General features: G+C 35.2%; 1 protein-coding gene across 1 annotated transcript in view; it reads left to right on the top strand.

Moving 5' to 3' along the window:
• The first annotated feature begins 3155 nt into the window (after window positions 1-3155).
• Window positions 3156-24642, top strand: part of COL28A1 (collagen type XXVIII alpha 1 chain) — a 50078-nt gene continuing 28591 nt past the window's right edge. The window contains 15 exon segments of the mRNA XM_053931682.1: window positions 3156-3179; window positions 3181-3277; window positions 3757-4316; window positions 4975-4995; window positions 5642-5698; window positions 6937-6981; window positions 7475-7516; window positions 8188-8214; window positions 9299-9343; window positions 11777-11821; window positions 12117-12170; window positions 20393-20461; window positions 21886-21954; window positions 23244-23312; window positions 24243-24311. Coding sequence (XP_053787657.1) covers window positions 3156-3179; window positions 3181-3277; window positions 3757-4316; window positions 4975-4995; window positions 5642-5698; window positions 6937-6981; window positions 7475-7516; window positions 8188-8214; window positions 9299-9343; window positions 11777-11821; window positions 12117-12170; window positions 20393-20461; window positions 21886-21954; window positions 23244-23312; window positions 24243-24311 — 1293 coding nt within the window.

The following is a 24642-nucleotide window of genomic DNA, read 5'->3' as shown; positions in this document are numbered from 1 at the left end:
AACAGATTAGTGTTATCTCCATCTTTGCTAATATCTCTTTGAGTTCCTTTATGTTTGTCTCACCCTTTAATTTAGTTGAAGTTACATATGGTATCATACTCATGGTTCACAGCACACACAAATAGATAATGGTGTTGGCAAAAAAAAAAAAAATGTTTCTGTAAAGGGATATAGCCTTGGAGAAGCAGAAAGTGAGTGCTTGAAGTGTTTAGTCTATCAATAGAGAGACCACGCACCAGGCTATGTGAAGGATGTTTCTACTGACCTTAATGAAGACAGATTCTTTATGTTCACTGGTCAGTTGTGCCTTATTCTTTTCCTCCCTATTTTTTCCCTTTCACCCACATTTTTTTAAATCAGCAGGAAATGTTCTCTGCTTACATAAAAGCTCAATGTACTTACTGACTCCTAGTCAATATATCCCAGCCAACTCTGAACTAATGTGGTATTTACTGCTGCAGCTGGGTTCTGCTAAGTGTATAGGGACTGGTGGGATTCATTCCAGGGTACTTAAAGAGATGATTTCCTTGTGACACCTCACTCAATGATTTTTCAATGGTCTTGGGAGTCTGTTGTGGTTTCAGTTGTCTGGAATCTGGCAAATGTTGCCAAATTTTCAAGAAGATCTAGACGATGACTCTGGTAACTACAGATCTGTCAGTCTCACATGAGTGCCTGGTAAAATTATGGATAAGATTATTCTGGGAAGTAGTGAAAAACTCCTGAAGGATAATACAGTCATCATTGGTCACAGGCAGCATGCCTTCATGAGGGAAATATCCTGCTTGTAAGTTAATTTTCTTTTATGACAAGGTAACCCACCTAGTTGATTAAAGGAAGCCAGTTGATACAATATTTTTAGATTTCAGTAAAGTTTTTTATACTGTCTCTCACACAATACGTTTGGACAAAATATCAATCACACAGCTGGATAAACACATCCTGTAATGGGTGAGCAACTGACTCAGGGGTCAGGCACAGGTTATAGTGAATGGGGTGACATCAAACTGGTGACCTGCCACTAGTGGGGTTCTGCAGGCTCCATCTTTGGCCCTGTGCTCTTCAACATTTTTATAAATGATTGGTACACAGGTCTATAAGGTATACTAAGTAAATTTGTTGATGATACTAAATTGGGAGGAGCTGTTGACTCCGTCAGAGAGGCCCTGCAGAGAGACCTTGACGAATTAGAGGGCTCAGCAAACAAAAAACTGCATAAAGTTTAACATTAAGTCCCAGATTCAGCACCTGGGACTGGATAATCTTGCATGCAATGACAGATTGGGGAACAAGAGGCTGGAAAAGGCTCTAGAGATCCTGGTTGATGGCAAGGTGAACATGAGTTGACAGTGTGCCCTGGCAGCCAGGAACAGGCACTGGAACAGGCTCCCCAGGAAAATGGTCACATCCCAAGCCTGTAATAGTTCAAGAAACACTTGGACAACTCCTTCGGCACATGGTGTGATTTTTGATGTTAGCCTGTGCAGGGCTAGAAGTTGGACTATATTCTTGTGGGTCCCTTACATCTCAGGATATTCTGTGATTCTGGCCTGTGACCAGGGTGCTGAGGGATGTCTTGCCTGGTAGGCAGTGCCTGTCTAGAGGATATCTGCTACCTTCTGCTGGGCATTTGCACTTAACTCTCTCAAGGCATGTTATGATTCCTTGAGACTTATCATTGGCATGCTTTCTCTCACCCCATTTTTTTACTCAACCCTGTGATAACACAATTTTACTCTGAAGCCTGCCAGTAGATAGAATAAATATAATTTCCATGCAACATTCTGAAAGCTGCTTGCATGACCACTTTTAGATATCACGTCTGTGTCTGATCCCTCAGAGAATTTAAAAAGCAGGAAGAATTTCTGAGGAAACCAGCTCAAGAAGAAATTTTTCTTTTTTTTTTTTTTTAAGTTGTCTTTTATTTTTGTAATTGCTACTTCAGTTACCACCTTTGAATCCTGTAGTCCTGGCAGACTCTTAAACCATCAGGTCAGACTTCAGTTCTAGCCTGCAAGTGATGTACTGCTCTCACATTTCTGATCTAGCCAGTGCTGCAACATTAACACAGACAAGCTGAAGACATGTGACTGGCAGAGTGAAGGGTAAAGATGTAGGTTGTCTAAAAGTGGTTTTTTTAAATGTAAAAGTACAGTTACTTAAAGTAGGAAAACACTTGTGCTCCCAGACTGACATTGTCCTTTTAATGAAAAGGCTCAGTCTCTGGCTCAGTACTGGCCAAGTGCCCAGCTATCTTCATTTAAACTTTGGCCAACTAAACAGCAGCAATAAAAGATAATTTACAAGTGGATAGGCTATTTATTTGTAGATTGTTTTATTTTGGTTAACAAATCGTATTTTTCAGTATGACCTACAGGACATATTTTCTACACTGAAAACTTTTTTAATACACAATTTTCTTTCTGGATACCTTCAAAGGTAAGAGACTTTGTTATTTCCTCTCTACTTTTAGAGGACTGCACTTATGGTTTCTGTATATGTAACTGTTTGATGGACTTGAAAAGAAGATTTAGGAAGGATTTTTACATTTAACATATTTTCTTCATTATTAATGATATTTAAAATTATTTTTTGTAAATCACAGGCTTTCATATGTAAATCAGTTTTAATTCAGTATTTAATTTAGTTCAGTATTCTCTAAAAATATGCTGAATCACTCATTTAAATATTCTAATTTTAATAATATCAGTATATTGTCATTATAGAAGAATATAATCCTTATGAAAAATACTGCACATATTCTGTAACATCCATGTAATATTAATAATATATTCATGTACTGAATTTCATTATTAAGCCACTGTTTCCTAGAAAAAGAAGTTGTTCATACTCACGCTCCAGGCTTTTTGTTAAAAAAGAAAAGGCAGTGCTATACCCATATTTCATCTGTAATGAACAGGTTCTACTATCCATGTGAGCTAAAGTTGAGATAGTGCTGGTTACTGTGGTTAAACTACCTACACAATGACTTTTTATAAGTCTTTTTTTATATATTTTCTCTAGAACTATGGTTCCCACGAATATGTATTTAAAGTATCTGTATTTAATTATTTGTTTCTGTTAATGAGGTATTCACAGGTGTCTTTTTACTTTTAACAGGAAGGAAAAGTTGTCTATTTGGGATGAAAGTCACTATGAGGAAAAAATGTTTTTTTCTTTTGCTTTATACTTCTGACTGTGATAACAAACCAGATAGTACATGGGCAAAACAGAAGAAAAGGAAAGAATATTTACTCTCATGTGCTAAAAGATGAAGGTCAAATAATTTTCTTAAAATTTGTGATTGACTGTGTTGCATGTATCCATGCATTTTAGCATAATTATTCAGTAAGTGATAACTTTCATGTGAATATGTAAAATGTGATTTATTTTGATTATAAGGGCTGGAAAATACTTTTTGACTACTTGGACATGGATTCCAGTTTGATCAATAATTTTCATGGACATGCATATCTCTTAAGAGAAATTATAAGAAACCTGATTTTTTGTTTGAAATTTCATGTGGTAGATTTTCTATACAAAATCAACTAAAATACTAAAACAATCCCATCAAGACCCTAACTTGACAGTTTTCATTAGAATTTCTTGGATGGAATTTACAGTGGAATTTATCCTTAGATTTTTTTTTTACTGAAAAGACAGAGGAATCTTTGGGAAAATTATTTTTTGCAGAGAATTATCTGAAATCTATTGTAATCTATCATTCATAGATTTAACTTTCTTGTTCCCTTACAGGTGATGTGTGTCTCATTGATATAGCCTTTATCATAGACAGTTCAGAAAGTGCCAAAAATCAGTTGTTTGATGTACAGAAGAATTTTGTTCAAAACATAGCTGTCAGAATTTTCCAGATGAAGCCAGTTAAGTCTCACATGTATAGTGTCAAACTAGCAAATATGCAGTTCAGTAGCACAGTCAGCATTGATCATCCTTTTACAGCCTGGAAAAATGTCCAGAATTTTAAGGAGAAAATCAGTTCTCTGGGCTTTATTGGCCAAGGCACTTATTCCTATTATGCAATTTCAAATGCCACTCATCTGTTTAAAACTGAAAGTCGTAAGAGAAGTGTGAAAGTGGCTTTTTTGATGACTGATGGTGTGGATCATCCAAACAGCCCTAATGTCCAGGGTATAGCCACAACAGCTAGAAGTCTTGGGATACATTTTGTTACCATTGGCCTTTCTAAGAAAGCAGTCCAAGAAGAAAAACTGCGCATGATATCTGGTGATTCATCCTCTAAACATGTCCTGTGCCTGGATGATCAGAATCTGGTAGTTGATGTAGCATTGGAACTGGTAAGTTATGCTGATGTTAATCTTGTCACGTGTCTATCCTTGGCAGATTTCATTTAATTTTGATTAGGTAAGCGCTGAGGACAGTGCAGAGGGTTTTGTGGTGCCTTCTCTGCTACAGCAGGGGTCAGGGCAGATGGAGCTTCCTTCTGCCAGCCACTCTCCAAAGAGTTGTGTGCTTGGATAATAGTAGCTCAGCTGTTCTGATCACATATCCCAGCACACAGAGTGTGTTTCTGAGCATATGAAAAAACTTTAGAAGGTAGCTTATCTCATGCATAATCACTGAGTCCTTCCCCTACATATTTTGTTTGTAGGGTCTTCCAAAAGAAAGTCTCTGTTTATGAAGTATTTTCACAGTCCCTTTTGTTAGCACTATGCCTTAATACTGTCTGTTTAGCTATCCCACTAATTCTCATGTCTTGTCTGATCACTGCATGTCACATGCAATAACCCTCTCTTTCTACCAAGAACTCTTTTCTGTATGAGTAGCTCCACAGATGGGTTCTTGCCTCTTTGAGGAAAGAATGAAGGATGAAGGTATTCACCATCTCTACCATTCACCTTGGAGAGTCTATAAACTAGAGAGGAAAAATTAATACTCTGTTAAATTAAATCATATCTATATGAAAGTAATATTTGTATTCTATTTTATTTTCAGGAAGCCTTGCTACAGAAGCAGGTAGGGTTTTTGAGCTTTGTGTTTGATTACTCGTGTTGACACTAGACTTCTCAAAGTCTGCTTCTTCTATGACACAGTAATACTTGAGGATTAATCAACCTTCCATCTCTGGTTAAATTTTCTGACCATGATTACTTTTATTTTAACTTTCGTGCATTTCTACTATCCTTTCTCCTGAGAAATCTATGATGTTAGCTCATTAGTGAGCAGTATCAACAGTAAGACATAAAGAACTCTTCCTACAAGAGTGGAATAGGCCTAATGCAAGTTATGCAAATTAATTTGTGATCTCATTAGAATACAATAACAATGTTAAAGTGGTTCAAAATTTATGTAAGGTTTCACAGTACTGTTTACTATGTATATGCTATCTTAATCATTTGTAATTATTACAGTAACTACAGTCACTACGGTATGGGATTTCTTTTTGGTATAAATAAATCAAGCAACGGGTTTTGGTTGCTCTATGTGGAAGTTTAATGTTGATTATATGAGAAATAAATATATTAGAATATAATTTATTTCCTATTATTCCACTGTTATAGTATTTCATCTGTGACTAGGCAAAACCAAATTTTTTTGCTTTAAAATTTTGAAATTATATATTTGAAAAACATTCTCCTTTATCTTTCCATTAACCTTGTAGTGTGTGCAGAAGACCTGTGAGTGTGACAAGGGAGTAAAAGGAGACAAAGGTGATTGGGTAAGTATGCATTTATTTGGGTAGGCTCAAGAATTTGAATTTTAATCAAGATCAAAACTGCCCAGTACTTTAATTGGTTACTAGGTGAACAAGACATTAGCTGTGCATGTACTGCAAAAAGATTGATATTTAGCGTATCATGTTGGTAGTGAAAGGCCACTGTTAACAGAGGTCAGAAAAAAAGATCTATCCATAGTCAGATACTACATCTTGAAAATATATTTCTATAATATAAAATACTGTGGATGAGTAGGTGATTTCAGAGCCCAAATAAAAAAAGTTATTCTTGAATCTTGCAGTGGGAAAGGAAAGCTCCATTAGGCAAAGATTGTAATCCACCACCAACTTGTATTTTTGTAAGGGGTAAAGGTTCAAAAGTCTGAGGGTAATGGATATATGAGGAAAGGTCTAAAACTCTGCCTCCAACACTCACTTTTCTCTTGTGACACTTCAGCACATATTTCTTGGTTCTAGTAAGGAACAGAAAAGTGTGAGTTCAGACAGTGGGGTGACCTCTCTGACCATGTTTCTGTCTTTAATAGTTCCCCCAGAGACAAGCAAGGTACATTCAGAGGTTTTTGTCTTTCTCCCTATTCTCTAATGGGTCAACCATACCATAAGCAGGTTATGACACCAGGGCCTATCATTCAATCCTTGTGGATAATGTGCATCTAGATAATGTGCACCAGAACCTCTGTTTGCAATTTAAAATTTTAGATCCAAGAATTTTTAAGTTATTTTATCCAAAATTATTAGATGCAGCCTATTATACAGATGTGTATACGCTGAACTTTCTAGTCCCAACCATCATGATCCTCCAAAGAGTAACAAAAAATGGTGGAGTAACTTTTTCCTTAGAGCTGCTGAATGTTGACCCTAAACTGTTCTGTACAGTTTTTTTTTTTTCTAAGCAGAGAGGATGAGATAGTGGTGGTTAATTGAGAAATGGGAAGGAAGAACTGTGTTTGTTTTCTGTAATGCCTTCCTGATTATATTTTTCAGATGCCATGTAGAAAATTTATTTATCATTGAATATTGTTTAAAAAATATTTGTAGATACCTTATAATACCAGAGTGGGTTTAGCTAAAGGAATATTGTGTCACATGTACAATACTTGAATCAGTGGGGGTTTCTACCAAAGCTTATTCCAGGATGATTTTGGACTAAAATATAGTCTTAGACAAGCTGGATAATTTTATCCTCACAATAATAATAACATTTTCCTGCTGTGTTTCAGGGTAGCAAAGGGGAGAAAGGTGACCCAGGACCAAAAGAAAACAAGGTAATATGAATTTAAAAGAAATAAAGCAAATTTCTATCCAGTTATTCAAACCATAGATGTGAATATAGCAAAGGAAAAGTATGTTAAAATAAGTTCTAAATGTTGAGGTTTGCTAGTTTATAATTAGCTGCTTTAGAAGTGTGAGACAAAAATTTAAAACTAAACTGCTATCAAGATAACACTGCCTATGATTCCTGTTTTTCTCTGACAGCAGAGGTCTCTGAATATAGCTGAAGGCTCTTTAGGTTCCTTAGAGCTTTCTAACAGTACACAGATCCCTTGATCAGAGGGGTTCACTCTAATAACTAAGATTTCAATAATCTAATGACAATAGTTCAGTTTTCTATGTTAATGATCAGGAAATGTGTATCTTTGATTGTGGAAGGAGGAAGTGGGAACGTTACTAAATAGGAAAAAACAGTCTTGCTTGTTTAACAGTGTTCTTGGTTTTAGTGCAATACATATTTCAGTTGTATTCCTTTGTTTCCAATAGAGTGATGCTCAACAAGGAGATCATGGAGAGAAAAGGGAAGACGTATGTGACTACTACAGTTCTAACTCATATTTTATATTTTCACATTTTCTGAACTAAAAATGTTATTTTCATTTTTTATGTGTCTACTTTATTCAATTATTTAAAGCACCTACACTTAGGACTGGTTTACAGAAGCATGTATACTGAGAGAAACATTCTAGCCATGTGCTTAAATATAGAGATGAGATGCTATTGGGAGAAGGAACTTCTGAAGCTGTGTGATTTTGAATTGACTTGCATTAGACTTATCCCAAAGACAGACCTGATAAAAACACTGCATGGTCCTTTGGTGGCTTCTAACACCTGATAATTCTCAGACTTCTTGTTGATTCACTGGAGAAAGATTAACATTACTCCCTGTATAAGAATAACTCTGTTAAAAAGTCCCATTTAAATGACAGCATGTATCTACTAGGAGGCGGCAAACTGAGTGGCATATTTACATATTTAATTTACTCATATTTAATAAATAAGTAAAAATACACATCTAGATTTGCAGAGAATTATATGTTAAACAATTTCAGAAAGATATTTTATTTGTGAATAGTTAAACTTCTGAAATATAGTTCTTTACTATGGGGGGGATTGGGGCTTTTTCTACTTAAACTAGCTGTATGTTAGGCCTTTGCTTTCTCCTTCATGATTTTTTCCTTTTTTCAATTTCTGAATAGGGAGCTCCTGGCTACAAGGGAGACAAGGTAAGTTTTTTGTGGAATAGAAATAGTCTGAAAATAAATTGTCACTTGCTTGCAGTGTATGTGAAAGAATGGAAAAAAGAGCTTGTGTTGTCTTTTTGTCATGAAAGCTCCTGATGCAATCCCCAGAAGTAAAATCAAAATTTATGTAAATGCTTACAGACTGGAATGCTGGAAACAAAACAAAAACAACCCCACAAAATCAGAGACTGTAATCTAAAGATTAAAAAAGAAAAGTGTCAATGACCAGAAAAACAGTTTTTGGAAGGAAAAGGAAGTTGTGGGTTGAATAAGAGGTTAAGTGGAAAGACACAGTGTGACAGCCATTAGCTTTTGAAGGAACCACAAGAAAGTTTACTTTTAACCTATTTATAATTTGCAAGGGGCTAATGCTCAATCAAGAAAATTTTTAATGTAGTCTCTCCAAAAAGATAAAAAATCTATACATTCCAGTGACTTGAAGGATTCTAGAGATGAATTGCAAAGTGGACCATCATAGTCAAAAATGAAACAGAGATAATTCCATTTTGACTTTTCTTGGTTTGACACTTATATCTCCACATTGTTAATAAAAGCAGTGCCTCTATGAATCTTTGTATTCATTAGTAAAATGCTTCAGTCAATTTTGTGATAAGATTTCATGAAAATGGGATCAGTAGACTCATAGGTCTACTTTTCATGTGTCTATAGATATGCTAAATCATCAGTGAAAGACTTAATTCTTTCTTCATTCCATATGTGCAATCTCACAATTGTTACTCGGGAAAATTTCAATCATCACAGTAATGAAATCAGAGCATGGAAAGGATCTCTGGAGACAGTGCAGTGAGGTGGAAAACTGCAGCAAAACTGATTAGATATTAAATGTATTATCCTCTGATATAAGTTGGATGTTTTGCAGGCATTTGCAGGAACAACCTATCTTGAGTAGAGCAGATCTTATCTTCTACAGACCATATATAATGATGCCACTTCCAGGTCCTCAGAGTCAACTAAACCTCTTGTGGTACTGCTTGCAGAGTCTTTAATGCATGTAGTGTAATCAAGTTATCTTGTTTAGCTGTGAACCCTCTGATTTCTTATAAAGGATGAAAGAGGAGAATGTGGGCCCCCAGGACCAAAAGGAGAAATAGTAAGTATAATTTTTATTTGAACTGTTTCATGTTGATGAAGATACCAGAAAATCATGGAACATATTCATAAACACAGCTTGAAAATACTATTGTAAATTTGGAATACCTTATAATTCCATGGTGGTAGGGATACACTCATAGTAGAAGTACAGTTTGTAAGAACTGAACCAGCTGTTCACCTCATTCTTTTTTTTCCACTTTGCAAAAGAAATACAGATCCTGACCTAAAACAAAAGCTGCCCTGACCACTGCCAAGCCTTGCTTACACAGGACTGAGCATCTTGCAGAGAGCACCCAGTTTATTTCCTTTAAAGTTTAATTTCAATTTGAGTTTATAGTTATATTGCAATAAAAGCAGGTTCTTACCTGACATGAACAACTTTCAGGTCTACGAGCCCATCTGTGTTGATATGAATTCACACTTCTATCCAGTCCTCCTTTCTTTTTAACCTGGAGTGCAGTAGTGTTGCAAGTGAATACAGATTTTTACCTGGTTTACTGACATTGTGAAAGATGGAAGGATAATGGACTGCTAAGTGAGATAATCATATATCTTGAGTTCATACAAGCAGGTTTGTATAAGTACAAAGCAGGTTTGTATAAGTACTTGTATAAGTATATATATATATATATATGTGTGTGTGTGTGTGTGTGTGTGGTTATATATGTATAACCACTGATCTAAAGGCTGAGAATATCTTGTGGGATATTGTGGTTCAAAATGGCAGCAAATTTCAGACTTCAGTGAATCAGGAAAGTCTGGCATATCAATGGAAAATGAGAGAGCTGTATCTCTCAGAGGAATAAAGAAAGATCATACCTTCTTTATCCAGGCATGTGAGAAATAGCATGACATTATGTGACACATCTACTAAGGTAAAAGGAAGCTGTTCAGAAGCTGGCAAAGAACATAATCAAAGCAGCCAAGAAATCTGGATATAGAAAACATGCCAGGACTGCCAAAAATCTGCTTGCTTCATTTCTGTTGAGGACAGGGATGAAAAAACCTTTGTCCTCTGATGGGGATCAGTCAGTTCCAGAATTCCCACCTTCACAGTCACAAATCCTGAAGACAGAACAAAGTTATGGCTTTATTTTTAAAGAAAGCATTCGAGACTGGACAAAATCAGGCACAGAACACATATAGCCAATTGTATGAGAAGCAAATTCAGAATTCTGAGATTGGTCTTTAACTGGGATGGATATTGAAGCATGATTGGGAGTCCAATTTGAAAATGTTGCATTTATCCACTACAACTTCCCAATCTCACTAATCAGACTGTATCCAGTAGTTTTAGTGCTATATATCAAAGCTTTTTCAAGTGCTGATCAGGCTTGAAATTCAGACAGTTTCTGTTTGGCTTTGAAGTCAGAACTGAGTCAAGTCATACGTTTGTATGCTACCAAAAGTAGCCATCAGTGTGTCAGCATATCGCTCTTGGTACCATCCATTGCTTGTGTAGTCGGGCTGGAAATGGGCTGGAACTCAGTGGGGTTATCTCTCTCTCTGATGCTTGGCCTGGAAGCAAATGCCAGGGAGCAGAGAATTGTTTAAAATTTCTGACTCTGTGTCCCTAGGGGGGGGCAGTTGATGGAGTGTGTGCATAGGTATCACTGCTAAATTTGTCAAGGCTATTAGAAGTTCAAAATGTGACATGTCTTGAAAAATGCAGCAGTCTACCTGTGCCTCTGGCCATGGAAATGTTACTAATTAAAAGAAAAAAGACATTAAAAAACAGTAAATCTGCTCAAAACTATTTTTGCTTTAAAAATAAATTATAACTGAGTATTGACTCAAGTGGAAGTGAAATTCTGTAGAATATGCATTATGGTGACTAAACAAAAAACAGTGAAGCAGGAAGATCTTTGAATAATCTGCACTGGTGGTGAGTGGTAAGAACTCATTAAATGGAGAAATCACAACTAGTGGAATAAAAAAGCATTTTAAATGTATTAAAATGGCATTTTAAACTTTTTGGATGCATTTTTAATGGGTTTTGTGAACTATTAGTGTGATTCTGTGGGGCAGCTCATCAGCAGTTTGAGTTAGTGAAACAAAGTTACCTGAAGCTATTCTGGTATAGACACTGCAGCAGTTTTATTAAGAATTCTATATCTAATATGCTTGTAGGAATTAAATTTTAAAACCTGTAGCAAATAAAAACTTCGTAATCAAATAACTAAGATGTTAATTAGACATTCACTATGCTTTTTGTATATGAAAATCATTTTAACCAAATAATGAGGGTGGAATGTTACAGGCAATTACTGAACACAGTATGAGAGCAGCAGTACTCTGGTGAGAGGATAAAGTCTCTAGAAAGTGCTTGAACAGAGATTTGACCCATTACATGTACATGTCAAGTGCTTGACATTTGAAAGTAGACTGAAATTTCCTTTAAATCTGATAATTGAATCTAATTTTTCCTCAGGGTTTGCAGGGCTCTGTGGGCCCTACGGGACCTTGGGGACCTCAGGTAAGGGAACTAAAAGCTACCAAATAAAAAGGAAAGATTATATTCTGTAAGTTTCTTGTGCATACAACCTGTTAATTCTGTGAAAAACAGCCATGTTTTTCTGCTGGCACTGGTTTTTAAATATTAATAATATTCAATATATTGGGCACTTCACAGGGTATGATGCAGAAAACTCTTGTCCTTTAGAGCTTAGAATTGTGCTATATTATAATGTACCCCATTCAGGGGAAATAAAACCCTAACATTTATACATGTCTTCAACGGCAGCTCATTCTTTGCTTTGACTTTTTCATAGGGTATCAGGGGAGATCCAGGTCAGCAAGGTCCAAAAGGCATGCAAGGAAACAAGGTAAGATGTAGTTGTATATGTGTCAATGAATATGTTATTTATATAGGGAGAGAGGATGCAGAAATTCTGTAGAATCTTTATACTCTACCGTCCTTTTTTGTCAGTAGCATTTTTACTAGTGGTGTTATTTGCACAGCAATAATGTCCCCACATGGGTGGTGCACCATCATGTGATGAAGGCTTGGTATTGTTGGCACATGCACCCACTTTCTTATCTGGGTCTCCAAGAACATTTTGTAAGAACATTTCTCCAAAAACATCCACAATAGGATGCAACCAAGGACCTCCCTAGAGCCGCAGCATTTATGTCAGAATTTCAATCACCTGAATATGTCTTGACTTTTGCCATCACTTGGGAAGCTTTCTTTCTAGAATGTTTTTGCCTACAATGCCTGTGTTTAAAGATTTTAAGTATTTCTAGATGAAGGTTAAAACCTTCAGACTGATTATTTATAATAATTTTTAATTGCTCATGTGCTGTAGAAACTCAGGAGAACTTTGAAATTGGTCAAGGTATGAGATTTTATGACAATTAATGCCTTAGTGATATTTAAAATAGATAATTTAATGACTATACCTTGTCAAGCAAAACCAGTTGGATAAAGTGTGTGATTAATTTAGGAAGTTTCTGGTTTGCAAAACTTTGGGAAATTTCTTTATGTGAATATGGTTGTCTTGCCCATGGAAGAGTTATTAACATCAATGTTCAATACAGAAAGATCTTCCATTTATCCGTTTGATACAGAGACTTTCTATGACAGAATTATTGATCACCTGGCTAGCAATATAAGTTATACAAATTAATTCATACAAAGCTGCTTTGTAAAAGGTGCACTATATAAACACTCATGTTTTGTTTATTAGGCAACAATTTAATTAGGAAATTCACAGAAATTAATTTAGATATGGGAAATATTTATTATAAAAAGTTTGGAATATTGCCATTCGTCATGATTTTCCTCCTCCTGACAAATGCTTTTTCATACCTCTCATTTCTTCATCTTCTCAAAAAAAATGTTTGATTGGGAAAGCTGCTGCAGAGTACTTCAGAAGTGGAAAAAGAATTAGGATGAAGTTTGAAAGAAACTATTCATACATGTGGTGGAAAAATCATGTCCTTCTCTAACTTCAGCACAGCAAATGACAGTAATTTTTTTTATTTGTCATTTCACACTGATGAGTCCAAGACAGTAGAACCAGATACTTCTATTACATAGAAAACCAAATTTGTTGAATCTTGTATGTCCTCCTGTCAGTCCCTTCACATATTTTCATGGCTGTAAAATACATACATCTTTCTCTAGAATCCATCCACATGGATACAATATTTATGGTCTGTTGTTAGGCTTTAGTTGCAGATTTTCAGTAAGAATGAGAAACTTCCCTCTCTTATCAGCTTTCAACTCCCCAGCCTATTATTTAAAGTCTGTAGTCAAGATTTTTCTATGCTCAAATATCTATAATAATAAAAATACTGCCAGACAAGTTTAGCTAATACACTTAGATAATTATACTTAAAGAGTATAGAAGAATCATATGTATGTTTAAGGGTTTTCTCTTGTCCATACCTAATGCCAAAGCTAACCTTTGGAATTTTGGAGCTTATTTGAGATGAGTGAAAAATGTTTTAATGATCAGTACAGATAATCAGTGGTTGTTTTCAGATTAATAAACAGCCATTCAGCTAGTAAAGGTCAAGGCCTTTTTTGGTTCAGACACATAGCAGTCTTTCCAATATTTTGTGTCCTCACAAAAGGATTATTAAATTGCTTTTTTAAAATTAGTTTTCATGACACATAATGCAATATCTCTGAAAAGTGGCAGTTATTTATAATAGCCTTTGATAAAATAAATAAATCTATTCTTAGTGCAGTTCCTTGGCCTTTCCATTCTAATACTTTCTACTTTTTGAATTGAACTGGCGACTTCCTCTTGGTGACATTGCTACTGGTGTGACATAACGCAGAACACCACTGCTGAACTTTTATTCTTTGTTACTGGGCCATGTTAAGGTTTGAAAGAGTAGATTCAGTTCCTCAAAATTTGAACTCCAGATCAAGCTCAGCCTACAGATAGTGTTTGGGTCTCAGTTGTGGAGTGTACAGTCCACTCATGTAGCTGGCTGAGTCAGTGCATCCCACACCTCTGTAATGCCGGTTATGGGTACAGATGAATCCTCTCACTTTGCAGTGCCAGGTGGCAAATGCAGGTGGGGACAGTGTCATCTGGGTGCTGTCTGGGTGCCACTGGCTCTGGAAGCCACCAGCAGGAGAGGCTTGGTGGCATTGCACCATCAACTAATTCAATTTGACTTGTCTGAAGCAAAGTAGTGTGGTGTCCAGAAACATTATCCAAGAAATTACTTAAAGGAACTTCTCGTTCTTTACTTCTATTATTCTATATGCATTTTCTTGTTCTCAAGCTGCTGGCTAATCTCTCAATGTGAAGTTTCACTGACTGCATAATACTTTCCTTCTAATGATACTGCTTTATTGTGTTGTCAGTAGTGAGTTGAAGCTCTCTAAGTCATGCTGCCTGCACTGAACAGCTTTCCACTGACAGGAACTCAGCCAATCTGTTTCCATGTAGACATGAAAGTTTAGGAGCTGTCATATGGAGCTGAATCACATCCTTAACCTCTTAGTCTTTCTAATGTGCTTCATAATCAATCCTTATCTTTAATAACTTCTTTAATATACAAGCAAATTTCCTCACTTTACTTCCACCTTCTTTCAAACCATGTGTGAATATGTTGAACAACCTGTATCCTGCCCAGAAGGCAGCTCAGTGTGGCATTAACCAGAACCAGGTTTTGCCATTATGCAAATTTTTAAAATTTTTTATTTTATTTGCAATTCTGCTAAATTCTAACATCTCAAAACCACCTAAATAATCTTATTACCATAAACATTCTCCATAAAGAGGCTGAGGCATTTAAAATGAGACATTTGAGCTCCATTTTTGTTTTAAAAACCATAAAAGCATGATTATTATTATTATTATTACTAACTTACCTGACTAAATACATTTCCATTTAACCGATGCTAAACTGTTCACACTTCACATGTTAACAGTAAACTTGCAACACAGTATTTAATGGCTTTAAGAGAAAAACACTAGAGGGTTATGGGGCACTTCACTCAAACAGAGTTAGGAATTGGGAACTGGCAATTTTTACTGTGTATCTCCTATCTTCTGAACTAGACAACTTGGCCCTGTTTCCAGAGCAAATCCTGGGCAAAGAACAAAGATTCTTTTGCTTGTTTCCTGGTTTACTGACTTTCTGTTGCCCATTGACAAGTTTCATACAAAGATGTTAAATTTATCAAAGAAAACTATTTTTAAAGCCAAATTCTATGCTGTTTTGTCTGTTTCAGTAATTTGAAATACCAAAAGAAATACTATTCACATTTATGCTTTTTATTTTCTTAGACATTTGCTTCACTTTAAGGCACTCTTCAACTTTGTTAGCCATCACATATTATCTATATTGTAACATAAAATAAAAACTTGAATCAAAGTGCACCTCATTCAGCTATAAGACTTAAAGAGAATTACAAAGTAAACCAATAGGAAAAAATTCACACAGAGATAATTAATTGAATTTGCAGAACACTAATTTATAACCCTGGATCTAAGGTAGAGACACTCAACTCTTGTCATACTGCAGCTTATATGAGCAAGGAACTCAAATTTTGGGTTCCTTGTCTCACTAAGAATTCAAGAATGTCCCACGATATGATTTTGCTGGATGATTCAACAATTTCCAAAACACAGAAGACACTATCTCACTTAGTAAAATACTAAAAATAGAAGAAGCAGAAAGTTGGCAAAGAGAAAAGCCGTGCTACAATTGGTTCTGCTCTGTTAATGTAATGCAGTCTATCATAAGCAGTAATGACCATAAACATTATCCAGTGAGAATCCCATCTATTGTCTGACTTTCCCAGTGGTCTGATTTCTGTCATTTTCCTACTTAGCTTCTACATACCTCTTAATTCAGTTGGTTAATACAATTAAAAAGCATCTGAACTGGTTACTTCATGTCTTTTGCTGGATTTACCAACATATTGTTGTGTTCACATTAAAAGACAGCTTTGCCCTTCAATAGCAATACAACCCCAGAAAAATCCAACATTCTAAGACAGAAAGACTTAATTCATCTTGATTTCCTCTCCAGGAAGGAAAGAGTATCACCATGAATTTTATGGAAAACAGAGTTCTAGTAATCAACATAGCATTTTTGCAAAGCTAAATTGGGGTCTCCTAGTATTCTCAGTGTTGGATAAAAAAATTATTTTAGACATGCAAATATCTATTGATTTACTCAGACTAGTTGACTTTTTTTTTTTGTCTGCTTGTAATTTATTTTCAGATTCTTAACTAATATTTATATTAAAAAACCCAAGCCAACAACAATGTATTCCATGCTATAGCACCAGTAAGGTTTCATAAGAGTAAACTCAAGGTAATTTTTGAAGATTTTCTTTTTTCATTGAGGACAATAATAGTGAAATTCACAAATTTCAGCGAATAAATTACAAACTGAATTATATGGTTACAGATTACAAAATTGAGGCATGGAATCTGGTTATGACCTGTGTTCTACTCATAAAAAAGTGATGAGCAGGGAGTACTTACGGTTATTGTTTCAGAATTGACTTTGCGTTTATTTAAACTCTTGAACCCGCTACTAGATATAAAGTGCATGTTTCTAGAAATCACAATATATTTTTATGGAAATGCTGAGAATGATGTTCTTGAAACCCACTGCTGTAGTAAGGAACCTCTCTGGAAAATTTGATTTATGTAGCAAGATTTTCAATTAAAGGCTAAAGTTTTATGAACAGACATATATTCAAACTTCTAAGGAAAAGGTTAAGTTTGAATGTGGATATTCAAAGCAGTTTTTTCCCATAAAATCATCCTGGGACAATTCTGTAAAAAATCCATCGTTGCATATTTTCCTGAATGCATTTCCCAGAACAAACTGCTAAGGGATCTGCTTCTTCTCTTTCTTCTCTGATGACATATGAATTCCTTCCTTACTTATGTGGCAAGTAACAACTTTCCCAGAAGACTGGGAAAAAGTGCAATTTTCCTATGAACAAGTTTAGTTCCTAGATATCTCAACTAAGAAATACAAAATATCAATAATATCTGTTAAAATATTTAAATCTCTTTGCATTATTGTTGCCAATGTTTAAATTAAAGATAAAAACATTAAATTTAAAAGATTTTTTTTTACTGTTGCTTAATCATTATCACATTGTAGACTGAAATACAGTGTGTTTGTGTTCCTTACAGTATATATGGGCATTCTGAAAAGGATTGGCGCTAACTGGAACTCATCCTAACATAATGAACAACTGAGGGTGGGTGGATGGTGGGGTTTTTGGGTTAGACTGTTAGGTATGTTCCAGGCTTAAAATGCTACAATTTTAATATGCAGAAATATTAAGCTCAGAACAAGTGTAATTTTCCTTCCCATTGCTTAAGACATGGCACCTGAAGGAAAATCACAATAAGGGGAGGAAAAAAATGTGAGCAAAGCATTAAACAAAGACAATTATTATGAAAAAGCTTTTTGGAAAAGCAGACTTTTCTTTTTACATGTAGACATAAGGTGATATTCTTGCCAGAACTTCATAGTTTTCATAAATGCCACATTACCTGTTGCACCAGGACCACAGAAGATAAAACCCAGATTTGTTAATAGCCATTTGACATTTGAAACATTCAGTCTTTAAAACAGACTGAATCATTTAAGTTTCCAAGTTTTGCATGTTGTCTGTTAGAAGATTGAGTTTCTTTCTCCTTTAATATTCAGGCATTCTCTTCTATCCATAAAAACGTGTTTCACAGAACAACATTTTCATACTACCCTACATGACCTTTATCACAAGGCTTCTTACTCTCCCTACCCCAGTACCATACCTACAGCAACAGCTCTTTCAAGGTACATAACACCAGTTATTGGAAGGAAAACTCTGTAGTGTTTTTATCACTGTTAAAAATAGAGCTTTTGGAACAATATTAACTTCAGCAGGACTCCCATGTGTATTCAAGGTATGGCTCTATCATGTGGGTGAACTTGCAGAGAAGTGAATTATTTGTGATAGGAAACATCCATCAGAGTTACTCTCCTTGGGAAATTCTGTCAGGGACTGTCAATATAGACAGGAAACACAATGTCCTTTTGGGTGACAGGAAAAAAAAATTGGAGAGCAGTTCCCAAGCACAATAAAGGGGTTGGCTTATTGTTTCAGCTGAGAGATGAGCCTATATTTATAAAATACCATTTTCAGCATGCAACAAGTTCCTACACCATTTCAGGGGTTTTGATTTATCAGCTGGAGGCAATGTGCTGAGTGGCATTTGTCGTGCCCAGGGCATAGCAGTGCTGTATACAGCTGCTCATTTTTTTTTTTTTTTTTTTTTTCTCATGGATATTTTTTAAAATATATTTTCAACTTTATGTATTTTTTGAATTCATTTTGTGGAGCATGCTCATACATCCTGGCACAACAGAAATCCCACTCTGTCTTCTCCATTGAAGAAACAAAGATTGGGAATTGGAGCAGCTAATACTTAGCATACTGCCTTGTCTTACAGCAGCCTGTGCCTGTTCCTTTCTCTCTCTGGCACCTCTTGCAGTGGGTATATCCATCCCTGTCCATCCTAAACTGTCTTCAGGCCCTGAAGCTGCATGGGGCTGAACCTGTTAATGTGGCTTGTCAAGTGGGAAGGTACTGAAGCCAGAGTTGGTGCTGGGACAAGGAAGCGTATGGGCTGAAAGGCAAAACTTCATGGGCACGAGGCTGTAGGAAGCATAGAAGATGGGTGTTTGAGGAATTGTTGTTGTTGTTGTTGTTGTTGTTGTTGTTTGATCAGTTTCAAGCTAACACATCAAGAAAAACACAGGTATGAGGAAAACTGATAAATTTGTAATTTGCTTTATATCAGTAAAAATTGCATTATTTATGATATGATGAACAGAATTGTGACTCTGGTCCAAAGGTTTCATGAAAATATTATTAGGAAACCCAAACAATAAGTTCTGCCTAGGAAGACAGTCGACCTTTTAGCTATGTTCTGTATTTTTGCAATAGTTGCATGCACAGAATCCACATTAACACAATATCAATGTTGTTAATACCCTATCAGTGTCCTACGTGGAAATATGCTATTCTGCTGAGTGATAGCAGTTTTGTTTCTGCCTTTTAAGACATAACTTCTCCAGGTGCTGTATTGATTCATTGCATTATGAAGATGTGCCAGCAAATATTACATTTTGAATAAGTTTTAAATTTCATAGCTATTTCCAAATTATTATACTGTTCTGTAGTGGAATGAATTTAAGTCCAGGCATCAAATTCTGTTATTCTATATCTAAAGCTGCAGTTGTAGCACTACAAGTGCATAGTTATCAGAAATTAAGCTTCAAGAATAGCCTGTTTATTTACCTCTGCTCCATCTTTACATTTCTGCATCTTAGCTTCATTCTTTGACTGAGTAAAAACTGATTAATTTTGTGAGGAAATGTAATTTTTTACATTTCTATTGACTTCTCAAGTGCAAAATTCTCATTGAAAGGTTGCAGAACTCAGCATAGAAAATTTCTAAGTAAATAAAGTTTCAATCCGCAAAAAATTATCACCTTCCCACAAAACAAACACATTTTGATAAAAAAAAAATTAGTAACTATGTGGCTGTGTTGGCTTTGTTAGAAACACAGTATCCAGAAGAGAGAATAAGAAGAAAGAGCTGTAGCCAAAGATAGCAGTTGGAACAACAGTCATGCTGTGCACACATTTGTTGTGGCAAGAACCTCGAGTGCAATGTTGGAAGCTTAGGCATTGCTTCATTTCCAAATATCCATCTTTCTCTCAAGAAAAGTCTGTGGAAGCACCAAAATATTGGGTGAAGTCAGGACCAAAGATAGGGCAATTTTTTTTTTTATCTTTCATGATGCATATGAAAGAGTGGCTTTATGAAATTATTATATCTTGTATAGCCAGGGTATTGACCCTGCTTCTAATCTAAACATATTTCTTCAAGACAGGTTTATATTGTTTTGTTTTGTTTATTTGGTATCTTTAGTTTAAAAATGTATTTCTCTAGCCCTAAATGAGGCTTTGGAAATACACTCTTTCAGAATTTGAAAAACTTTGTTAAAGTTCTATTCGTATTAATAGTTTCTTTCCATTTTTTCTCTTTAGGGAGTACAAGGCCCTCCAGGTCCATATGGTCCTGCAGGACCCTCTGGTATTGGAGATCCAGGACCCAAGGTAACTCTCAGAAATATGTTTGTTAAATGATCGCTCTGGGTAGTCATTTTTTTGAATGAAATTTCTCATCTACAGTTTAATCGAAGTCAAACTCTTGTCACCTAAATGTAAAACTGATTGACAGGTTTTTGTATTCACATAGGATAGAGATAAAAGACCTGCTTTTCCAGCAGCTCTTGAATTTTATGATGATCCTATTGATAGAAGTCAGAAACAATGCCATTTAAATGGCAGTTAACTGTGTGAGATAATTTTCAAGCTCTAGCAGATGCTTGCACTGATGAGTAAACCACACTTGAAGGTACAGAAATGCATCTCAGTCACTGTGATATATGGTCAAGTGAGAGATTTGCCTTGTCATTCACTAGGGAACAGATATTCTTACAAGATTCTGTCATGCAGCCTTTCATTCCTCCTCCTCATTTTATTGCAAAAAGAAGGTGGAATCCAGTCTTGGTAAAGTCATGTCTGCCTATGCTGGCCAGCCAGATCTTCTCATGGAAAACTACAAAAGCATCTGCATAGGAAACACAACTCCTTAGTTTATGAGAGTTTTGTCAGAGACCTGCATCTCAGAGTCAGACAAGAAATGTAAATTGGGCAGAACTAGACCTCACTCTAGTTCTGGCGCCAAGTCTCTAATGTAGCTTTATGCCGTCTTTCCCGTTTTGGATCCAAATGCCACCATCTGACACACTTATACTTTTTTGCTTTTAGTGCTCTAATTTGTACATTCATTGAATTCCTGCATATTTTCTGTAGAGTAGGGCAGACTCCAGAACAGAGAGGGTTTATGAGCTCAGAAACCAGTATTTTGCCATGTAAAAGGCAACACTTAGTCCTTTCGGAAGGGAAATAATTTATGAAGAAGAAATATCACTCCCTGTCTCTTTACTACTTCATAGAAAGATTAAAATCCTCTGTGCCCTTATCCTTGAAGCACACAGTCCTCAGTAAAGTGGAGAAATTGTGAAGATTATGACGCCTTGTAAGTAGAAGATGTAGTAACTGTACTGCTGCTGGAGTTCCCATGCAATCCCATATTCCACTGAAGCAGGTTTCAATTCAAGTACCTAGAGAGAGGCTACAGTGAGCATCCCTCACACCTGAGCATTCCTCCTTTGGTACTGCAGCCAAATTTAGTCTGAGTTAACTCCCTCATCCCTGTCATCTCTTAGGCTTTGCAATTTTAAGCAGTTACCCCTATGAGTGCTGGAAGGCAATCTAGTGTTTCAAGTATTAATAGAAAGGTACTTTCAAATGTTTCTAAAACATCATGTATGGGATTTTTTTCCTTTAGAAGTTGCACATTAGGTTTCAAGCCTTTGTGGTGATGCCATGAAGTCATCTATATGTAAATGCTATGCTCTTCTAAAGTACCAAGTTAAATTAGGACTGAACTTTCTAATTTTCTTTTTCATAAGGGTGCTGAAGGTCGAGAAGGTAGAAATGGATTGCAAGGACCTCCTGAAATTGGTGAGTCAGGATTACCTGTAAGTCAGTGATATGTGTATTGGGAATTTAAATGCAACAAAATAAGTCTTAGTGAGTGTAATTGATTGTCAGTAGCTGTATTGGCTACTGATTTCATGATTCCATAACCACCTTGTACCTAGTCTGGAGCAGCACAAGCTATTCCAGCCCAATACATGAGTAGCTGCTTGTAGTGGCTTATCCAAGCAGGAGAATAAAACCACATCTAAGTCAGTTTTGGGAAGAGCTTTTATATATACATATATATATATATATATATATATATGTGTGTGTGTGTGTGTGTGTGTGTGTGTGTGTGTATGTATGTATATGTGTATATATGTATATGTATATATGTGTATATATGTATATGTATGTATGTACTCCTACTTGTTTAAGTAGATGATAATCTTTAAAAATTGTCTACAGTAAAATTTTAAGAATATGAAAATAAGAGATGAAAGATCCCTCAACTCTTATGTGTAATTTGGGTCCCATCAAGGACCCAAAAAGGTCCCAAAAAGGACCAAATTACATGCTTTTAATTATATCTTTATTTTCTGAATTACAGAACTTCAGCAAGCTCTTGATTTAATGCTCAATGGCTGCTTTTTCTTCCTGAAATGTATAAAATGTATGGTTTTCTTGTTCATATGAAGCCACAAATGTAGATGGGTGTTAGATTAATTCTAGTATTTGTGAAAGTTACTTTGCATTTGTGAAAGACTATTTTTCTTACAAAAATATGTGAAAACTTTTTGTTTAATCAAGATTATCTTTAAAAAATACTTGCTAACTCTAAAAATTGAAAGTTAGCTGAGTTTTTAAGAGGACAGAAAGTGTTAGAAAAATACTTATTTCTGTATTTGTTTAAGTCAAAATTAACATTCTCTAGTGTTGCATATATAAGCTGTCATTATGTATAAAAATATGTCCAAATTGATGATTTTTATTGTGAAAATCATGAAATTATGTGAAATTATAGGGAATACATTTCACTGTAATACAATTTTTTTATAAATAAATCTGTAGATTCATTTGAGTTGTAAGACATTAATTCTTTAGACATTAATTATGTAATTCACATGAATTCAGCATTGACTTATTGTATTCCAAATGACCCAACTAATGATTTCTACAGTTAATTTTAATTGCTTGGGCTCAGTCAGATATTGTGGAAGCATTTTCACTTACAAGTGTCATAAGTGTTGCAAAATACTGTACTAGCAAATTACACAAAATTTCTATAAAAAATTGAATTGCTGGTATAGTTTTAATTTTTTTTTCTTTTTTTTTTTTTTTTTTTCAGGGACCACCTGGCCCTCCTGGTTCACCAGGTGAAAAAGGTTCAACAGGACAGGGCATTCAAGGTGATAAAGTAGTTTTATGGAAATTACTTTCTTTAACATTGTGGACCAAATTTGCAATAGTGTTGAAGTTATTTAAGGCCACTGATAATTCCATTGGTATAAAATGCTGGATGATGGATCTTGCATTTCTGAATCACTGTGCTCCCAGAATATCCCACTGATTTCAGAAATTCTATCCAGGTAATTACAAAAAAAAATGTACAGTCCCCCTCTACCAGTAGTAAGTTAATGATTCTATCATTTATGTGTTTAATAAGAGAACTTCTTTTGATAGCATTAGTGCGATAAATTGTCTTCCAAGAAACTACTGAGCTATTTATGTTCTGTATTGGAAGAAGATATTCAGCAACTGCTTTCATTTTGCCTTACCATTTTGGGAAACTGAAAGCTGAGTTGTATGAGTCTCTGAGGACAGTTATCTCATTTAGGGTGTTTGCTAGGTTAGTACATGTCAACTTCTTAAAAAATATGTACAAACAATAAAAAAATTATGAATTAATCATAACTGGGCTTCCCATCAAAATACATCCCTCTGTTTTAGTTGCTTCAAGATTCTCTAGAGCCTTGAATTACCAAGCAAAAATTTTTCTTCCTTTTATGGAAAAGGCATCAGTCACATCTTTGCACTCAGTTCTGAACTGATCTGTCTGACTAGTGAGCATATTGTCATGTTTTCAAAATATAACTTCCTTCCTCCTAATATTTAATTTTCTCCTTTTGAAGTCCTCTGTTCAAAAACATGAGTGAAGATGAAGTATGTTATGAATTGTAACCAATTTCTTTTCTCTAATATTGGTAATTCCATTGATTATTTTTCTAGTTTGTTTGTAAAGGAATACTTTTTTCCTCATTATCCACATTGTGATGACCAGTTTGTCTAAGATGGTGTTCTTTATAAGTTTCTAAATATAAGTTTCAAAACTGTCATTGATTTCTAGAGTGAAAAAGGCTCTCAAGGTGTCCCTGGTTCTCCTGGAGATAATGGTGATCAAGTCAAAGGTGACAAGGTGAGGCACAGGCTATATTTATAATCATATCTATAATCAATTATATTTATAGTTAAATTAAGATTAATTTTTTACAATATCATAACTATACAAAGGTATATTTTAACTGGATCTGAGCAGCTACGTTACGCTGTTCCATGCAGCTCCAGCAATACAAGTAGCTGAGCCTGTTAATGTTAACTTAGAGCACTAAGGACTATATTCTATGCAGCTGGGAGTATGAGGGAAGAAATATATTTTTTTTTTCTTCTAAAATGATTAGAGAAATATTCTATTTAAATAAAATATTTCTATTAAATATTTAAATAGAATGTTTAAATTAAATTATTTC

The sequence above is a fragment of the Vidua chalybeata genome, chromosome 1 (genome assembly GCF_026979565.1).
Source record: "Vidua chalybeata isolate OUT-0048 chromosome 1, bVidCha1 merged haplotype, whole genome shotgun sequence".
Lineage (NCBI taxonomy): Eukaryota > Metazoa > Chordata > Aves > Passeriformes > Viduidae > Vidua > Vidua chalybeata.
The sequence above is the reverse complement of the archived record's forward strand: the minus strand, read 5'-3'. Positions and strand labels throughout refer to the sequence as shown.